General features: G+C 42.0%; 1 protein-coding gene across 1 annotated transcript; it reads left to right on the top strand.

Moving 5' to 3' along the window:
- The first annotated feature begins 3,806 nt into the window (after window positions 1–3,806).
- LOC143846356 (uncharacterized) lies at window positions 3,807–6,425 on the top strand. The gene is made up of 10 exons (XM_077354787.1): window positions 3,807–3,816; window positions 3,957–4,009; window positions 4,089–4,226; window positions 4,304–4,360; window positions 4,456–5,312; window positions 5,399–5,486; window positions 5,568–5,666; window positions 5,749–5,991; window positions 6,086–6,180; window positions 6,260–6,425. The coding sequence occupies exons 1-10, from the start codon at window positions 3,807–3,809 to the stop codon at window positions 6,423–6,425; spliced, it is 1,806 nt and encodes a 601-aa protein (XP_077210902.1).
- Window positions 6,426–7,835: the final 1,410 nt, after the last annotated feature.

The raw sequence follows: 7,835 nt of genomic DNA, 5'->3' as shown, positions 1-7,835 counted from the left end.
CTTTAAACTTGAGCACCATCTTTGGATTTGCTGCACCCTCCAAGGGTAGTTCTCCTACCCCATTTGAGGGCCCATAATCCCTTCTCTAATACCATCCATAGGTCCCCTCTATTGGCCTTGAGAAGCCCCGCTTAGGTACTAATAACCCCTTCTTTGTAGCTGAAAACCCATGCCTTTGACCTTGAGGACCTTCTTCTGGATTTGATGGACCCTCCGTGGGTACTTCTCCTACCCCATTTGAGTGCCCATAATCCCTTCTCTAATACTTTCCATAGGTCCCCTCTATTGCCCTTGAGAAGCCCCCCTTACGTACTAATAACCCCTTTTTGTAGCTGAAAACCCATGACTTTCAACTTCAGGACCATCTTCTGGATTTGATGGACCCTCCAAGGGTACTTCTTCTACCCCATTGGAGGGCCCATAATCCTTTCTCTAATACCATGCATAGCTCCCCTCTATTGCCCTTGAGAAGCCCCCCTTAGGTACTAATAACCCCTTATTTGTAGCTGAAAACCCATGACTTTCAACTTGAGGACTTTCTTCTGGATTTGATGGACCCTCCAAGGGTACTTCTTCTACCCCATTTGAGTGCCCATAATCCCTTCTCTAATACCATGCATAGCTCCGCTCGGTTACCCTTGAGAAGCCCCCCTTAGGTACTAATAATCCCTTCTTTGTAGCTGAAAACCCATGCCTTTCACCTTGAGGACCTTCTTCTGGATTTGATGGACCCTCCGAGGGTACTTCTCCTACCCCATTTGAGTGCCCATAATCCCTTCTCTAATACCATCCATAGGTCCCCTCTATTGCCCTTGAGAAGCCCCCCTTACGTACTAATAACCCCTTTTTTGTAGCTGAAAACCCATGACTTTCAACTTCAGGACCATCTTCTGGATTTGATGGACCCTCCAAGGGTACTTCTTCTACCCCATTTGAGGGCCCATAATTCCTTCTCTAATACCATGCATAGCTCCCCTCTATTGCCCTTGAGAAGCCCCCCTTAGGTACTAATAACCCCTTTTTTGTAGCTGAAAACCCATGACTTTCAACTTGAGGACTTTCTTTTGGATTTGATGGACCCTCCAAGGGTACTTCTTCTACCCCATTTGAGTGCACATAATCCCTTCTCTAATACCATGCATAGCTCCCCTCGGTTGCCCTTGAGAAGCCCCTTTAGGTACTAATAACCCCTTCTTTGTAGCTGAAAACCCATGCCTTTCACCTTGAGGACCTTCTTCTGGATTTGATGGACCTTCCGAGGGTACTTCTCCTACCCCATTTGAGTGCTCATAATCCCTTCTCTAATACCATTCATAGGTCCTCTCTATTGCCCTTGAGAAGCCCCCCTTACGTTCTAATAACCCCTTTTTGTAGCTGAAAACCCATGACTTTCAAGTTCAGGACTTTCTTCTGGATTTGATGGACCCTCCAAGGGTACTTCTACCCCATTTGAGTGCCCATAATCCCTTCTCTAATACCATGCATAGCTCCCCTCGGTTGCCCTTGAGAAGCCCCCTTAGGTACTAATAACCCCTTTTTTGTAGCTGAAAACCCATGACTTTCAACTTCACGACCATCTTCTAGATTTCATGGACCCTCCAAGGGTACTTCTTCTACCCCATTTGAGGGCCCATAATCCCTTCTCTAATACCATGCATAGCTCCCCTCGGTTGCCCTTGAGAAGCTCCCCTTAGGTACTAAAACCCCTTCTTTGTAGCTGAAAACCCATGACTTTCAACTTCACGACCATCTTCTGGATTTCATAAACCCTCCAAGGGTACTTCTTCTACCCCATTTGAGGGCCCATAATCCCTTCTCTAGTACCATCCATAGGTCCCCTCTGTTGCCATTGAGAAGCCCCCCTTAGGTACTAATAACCCCTTCTTTGTAGCTGAAAACCCATGACTTTGAACTTCAGGACCATCTTCTGGATTTGATGGACCCTCCAAGGGTACTTCTTCTACCCCATTTGAGGGCCCATAATCCTTTCTCTAATACCATGCATAGCTCCCGTCTATTGCCCTTGAGAAGCCCCCATTAGGTACTAATAACCCCTTCTTTGTAGCTGAAAACCCATGCCTTTCAACTTGAGCACCATCTTTGGATTTGCTGCACCCTCCAAGGGTACTTCTCCTACCCCATTTGAGGGCCCATAATCCCTTCTCTAATACCATGCATAGGTCCCCTCTATTGCCCTTGAGAAGCCCCCCTTACGTACTAATAACCCCTTTTTTGTAGCTGAAATAGAGTTGACTTTCAACTTCAGGACCTTCTTCTGCATTTATGCTAGGTTTTATTTTTTACGTTAATTTTTGGAATGGAGAAATGCGATTTCATTTCATGTACATATCAGTTACCACATTTCCACCTACGAAGTAAAATAAATGCAAATGGTCGTCTGCTATTTGTTTTTGCTAGGCTTTTATTTTTACAATAGGTGGAGTGGAGAAATGGGTTTTCAAAAACACCTTCTTCAATACCATGTAGAGGGCACAATTTATAGTTGCTGGGCCTTCTTTAATACCATGTGGAGACCCATGTTCATTGTTGAAGCAGTCATGGTTCACTTGTTTTATCTTCGATTTCATTTATTAAATTATTGGTCCAATGGTGGTCATTGAATTCCAATACCTAGTGCTTATCTGCTTTGTTTCTCAAAAGGTCTGATGCTATAAGTTTTTTTTAAAATGCATGTGAGCTAATACTCGCCTGATGCCCATGTGGATAAGAATTTTAACAGACCTCCTAATCTGTTTTGGGGGTTTGTCCTTGTTGTTGTGCTTTCAGAAAATTCATATAGAACACTGATCGTTGCACTTATTGGTTAGCTCTTTTATTTCTTGTTTGCTTTGCTTCATATCTAAGAAGCCAGACCTTAGAGGTTACAGACATGATACATATTTTCAGGTAAGTATGAGAATTGTAATAATTGTTAGTTTGCTTGGTAGCTTTTCTTCATAATAGTACTGATTGGGAATATGAGTTTATGCTATGGGTTGGATTTTATTGATTTTCTTGGTAATTTATTTTAGAGATGATGAGGACGAGATTTTTAATGATTGTCAATATAACTGAGTTTTTGGGTTATGAATTGATCTCGGTGATTTTGATTTGGTTGTTCATTGTTATACAGTTTTTATCCGGTCAGGAGCCATTCAAAGCCTTGAAAGATGGTGATGCGAAAAAGTGATAGAGTGAAAGTAACAAAGCCTCCAAGAAGGATAGAAAGGAGTTTAGAAGGGGAGGAGACGAAAACTGCAGCTGTGAAGAAGAGAGGAACAGATGTAAGTGTGTATGTTGTTAATTGTATCAATCATAGTAAGTTAATTCATTTACCACATATATTTTGGCGATGTAATTTGTTTTGCAGGCTCCATACGTCCCAGCACGATGTTCTCCAGCTTCTTTCAAATCGGCAATGGACAGGATAAAGTTCAAGCCAGTCCATTTTCATGCCATAGAAAAGACTCCTTTCCGACATCTGTTTGGCATGGAGGACATTATCATGCACAAGCCTCTCATAAGAGCTATCCACGATAAGTGGACTCCTGGCACTAACACGTTCACGTTAGGGAGTATAAATGTCCCCTTCCTTCCAAGAGATGTGGCATTGGCATTAGGACTGCCACTTAGTGGAGAGCGAATGGACGTGGTGAGGGTTCTGTCATTCGACAGGACAAAACCGCAACCTAAAGTGCCTGGCTGGCCATTTCCAGAGGCCAACGTCAAGCCATCGGTTATTGAGAATGAAATTACAGCATTGGTTAGAGAACGCAATAAAGTTTCGATAGAGAAGACAGTGAAATATGTTCTCCTGCATCTTTTTGCCTCTGTCCTTTTCACAAAAAGCGCACATCGAGCTGACGAGCTCTTCTGGCCCTACATCGACGACATAGGAAACATTGGCAACTATAACTGGGCGATGGCAGTGTATGACTGGCTCGTAGATTAACTAGACAGAGTCAGCAAGGGTGGCAGGTACCTTGGTGGCTGCTCGTTGGTAATTCAGGTAATTTGGACTCATGACATTTAATATTCTAACCGTGCTGTTTATAGTTTGATTAACATGGTGTTTCGTATGTATGCAGGTATGGTTATACGAGCATACCACATTTTGGATTCCCACCAATCCAACTGCTCGTCCACGTGTCCTTAAATGGGACTGGAAAGCAAACGAATCAAAGACATATCGATTAGTGGAGCAGAAGCAGATAAAGAAATCGGAGGTGAGATATGAAAAATTTGTTAACGTATATATCAATACTAGTATCTTGATAACTGACTATGTTTTCCAAAAATTCAGGTGGTGGTGACATTGAAAGTATCTCTGTTAGAGAAGTCACAGTACCTACAGGATGAGGTAATACAGTCGAGCAGGACTATGTTGCGTACGTTATTTTATTTTACTTATTGATTTTTTAAATTTGATCATTGACTGTCATGTTTAAACATTAGGATGTTGATGAGACAATGGAAGTCGATAAGGAACAGTTGGAATCCGAGGGGATAGTTTTGGGAGTAGAAAGTGAAATGGAGAAAGGAAGTAGTGAAGATGAGTCGAAGCATATAAAATTTTTGGCGAGAGAGGGAGATGTAATTGATAGACAGTGGCAGATGATTACAGCAGCATGGGAAGAAATAAGAAAAAGAGAGGAAGATGTTGGAAAAAGAGAGGAAGATGTCAGAAAGAAAGATGAGGATTTGAAAAAAGGATGGGAGCGTATGCGGAGAACAAATGAAGGGACCGGGGGAAGAATGGAGGGGGTTGAGGTGGAGGGGGTCGAGGAGGAGAGGAAGGGCGAAAATGCATCTCAAGGTGCACGATTATCTTCGCAGCTGTGCGAGGATTGGACGGATTTAGCTGACCTTGGATGTGACATGGATGCAGCCGCCACCCTAATAGATGTATCGGCTCAGAACCCCAAGTCACATGAAGAAATATTCGGCACCACAGACGGGGTGATCTTTAACCCTTTACAACGATTGTTCGAAATGGAGGTGACCAAGGAAGAGGCACCATCTATTGAAGTTGAGATGAAAGTGAGTGGTGTAAGGGATGAGATGGTGGATTCCGAATTAGGGAGCATTGTGAGGGGTGTGAAGATGGATGGAAGGAGTAGGAAACCTGGGAGAGCCAGAAAAAGCCCCTACTATTCAGGAAAGACCCGAAAGAGGAGGCAGAAGGAAGGGAAGAAACAGGGGGAGGACCCCAACATACCTAAACCACCGCCCAAGAAGAAAGGGGATGACGGGAAGATGCGTAAGGGAAGGAGAACAGCTCTGATAGAGAGACTTCTAAAGCATGATAAAAGGCAAGTAGATGTGAATTATATTATACCATGATTTAAGTTGATCAGAATTGAAAATTATTAACTAACAATTTAATACAATTTTGCAGTGATATCCTCATGGAAACGGATGATGTACACCTAATAGCTGAAGACCTACAACATCTTTGGAATGTCAGACAATACCTGACTGGCACTGTAAGTGTCATTTTTTATCATTAATTTCTACATTACTGTAGGGAATAATGTACATCTGACATTTACTTCTCTTCCTTGAAGATTGTCGATATATATGGGAAGCACGTGCAGTCCTCCAACGACGATGGGTTAGCAGATCCTACAATGGGGGGAATTGTCTTCGTTCCATCGGTGGTACATGTAAGTGTTATTTCTATCATCCCACATTGAGGTTTACATAAGATTTTATCTGTAGTATCCCATTGAATTCCTTTTTTTATAGGGAACTCTTACTGCAGTAGGGACCGAAGTCACTGAGGTCCAGAGGGTAGAAAAGTGGAGGACAGCGAAGGACGCTCTGCACAGTAGACTTATAAACCACCACCTCGAAGCAGTAAAAATGGTACTATTACCATTATGTGAAGACAACCATTGGGTTCTCCTCATTGTCGATATGGTCAACAAAATCTTCCACGAATGCAATTCCTGTAAAGGAATGGAGTTTCAGGAAAGAGCAGGATTGACCGTAAGTGGGTTAGCATCTTTAATGTTTTCCTACTTATAAATCTATACGTATAACACTTATGTTTCCTAAACCTGTCAATGTTAACCACTTGCAGGTTGTGTTGTTGAAGGAGTACTTAAAGGAAAGGGGCTGTGATATAGACTACTTTCAATATGCGCAGATGGAAAATTTCCCACAACAGGCCAATGGGTCAGTATATTAGTATATTTAAATGTTTATTTTTCTAGGCTATGATTTTGATTCGCTCAATACAACTGTTGTTATGCAGGTTCGACTGTGGTTTGTTCGTGCTTAAAGCGATCGACCATCTGTATGCAAATGATCCATTTACTTTCAGCAAGTCTGACATTCCCGCTTATCGGCTGCAGCTGTACGAAAGATTCTTGCGCGGAGAGTTTGGGGACTGTGGTGATTTCCTTAAGGGGGATATATGACTGAAAAATGAAGAACATCTCTTCAAGTTCTGATGGATGTTGTAAACATGGTGGACATTGATGGTCTTTCCAGTGAAGTTTTCTGTGTATTTGTAAGCAAAATGGGGTAAAATGGGTTAAATTTATTTGTAATTGTTGGGCGCATATGTGTAGGACAGAAAGCAGGGTGTAGAGACACAGAGGGAGGGTTTGTTTGTATCTCAGCATACTGACAACTATGTATTTGTAATGAAAAATCAAGTTCTGTGAAGTGATGGTGGTTGTGGCATTGGGTTCATTGCGAAATATGGTAAAGGTCTTTGAAAATCATCAAATATTTGTTCATAAAGTTTTGGGGGAATTTATATTTCTATTGGATGGAAATATGATTTATTTGTAATTGTGGTTATTCTCTCTACTTTATATTTTCATCGTCATAGTTGGCAATGGGACCCCTGTTTTTTGTGCTTTTCCGGTTTTGTTTGGTTGGTTGAACTGTTGGGAAGAAAAAAATTCTTCCTCAAAGTTGTTCATAAATTGCACACTTAATTTCTTACAACAGCCACCCTCTTCTTTCCAAATGGACTTTCCACCCCACACCATAGGATGATCCATAACGTCCATTTGATGGGCTACAATTTCAATAGTTTGTGTAGCAAAAGACAATTCATACAAAATAAAAATATAAAATAAATGGGTTAGCAGATCCTAAAGTGGAACCTCCAACGATTCTCGGAATTCCGAGACAATGTCTCGGAACTCCGAGATTTCCGCCAGGTTATTCTCGGAGCTCCGAGATATTTTCTCGGAACTCCGAGATTCGGTCCAGTATAATATGAAAAAACCCGTCTATTCTCGGAACTCCGAGATTCGTTCCAGTAGCATATCCAAAAAACCTGTATATTCTCGGAGCTCCGAGAACATTTCTCGGAACTCCGAGATTCCTTCCAGTAGCATATCCAAAAAACCTGTATATTATCGGAGCTCCGAGAACATTTCTCGGAACTCCGAGATTCGTTCCAGTAGCATATACAAAAACCGTAAATTCTCGGAGCTCCGAGAGTAATTCTCGGAACTCCAAGATTCGGGCAATGGAAAAAAAAAATTTCCTTTTGTTCTCGGAACTCCGACATAGTGTCTCGGAACTCCGAGAATCGGCCCAGGAGCTTCATAACCCTGGACCCGGTTCCTTTTTTTTACTTTACTTTTCTTGTCTTCTTTCCCTATACCTAAACCACTTCTCTTGAAATCCTAAGTCCACTTTTTCTTTCGTTCCGTCATTTTCTCCCTACATCTTCCTCCAAAACCCTCTTCTCCCTTCCAAATCCCTCTCTTCTTCCTAAAACCCTAGCATTTCACCCCTTTTTCGTTTTTTCTTTCTTCCCTTATGTATTTCTCTTTTTGGCCTCCATTTTAGGGCTATTTCTCTTC

The sequence above is a fragment of the Tasmannia lanceolata genome, unplaced genomic scaffold (genome assembly GCF_043159265.1).
Source record: "Tasmannia lanceolata isolate RefF3 unplaced genomic scaffold, GAP_Taslan_0.1 ptg000015l, whole genome shotgun sequence".
Classification (NCBI taxonomy): domain Eukaryota; kingdom Viridiplantae; phylum Streptophyta; class Magnoliopsida; order Canellales; family Winteraceae; genus Tasmannia; species Tasmannia lanceolata.
This window is presented reverse-complemented; position numbering and strand designations above follow the sequence as displayed.

Excerpts from the sequence above, each read along its gene's own strand:
- LOC143846356 (XM_077354787.1), top strand. Across the intron at positions 4,010-4,088 it reads GCTGCTCGTTGGTAATTCAG|GTATGGTTATACGAGCATAC; the intron begins GTAATTTGGACT and ends GTATGTATGCAG. Across the intron at positions 5,667-5,748 it reads TCGTTCCATCGGTGGTACAT|GGAACTCTTACTGCAGTAGG; the intron begins GTAAGTGTTATT and ends CTTTTTTTATAG.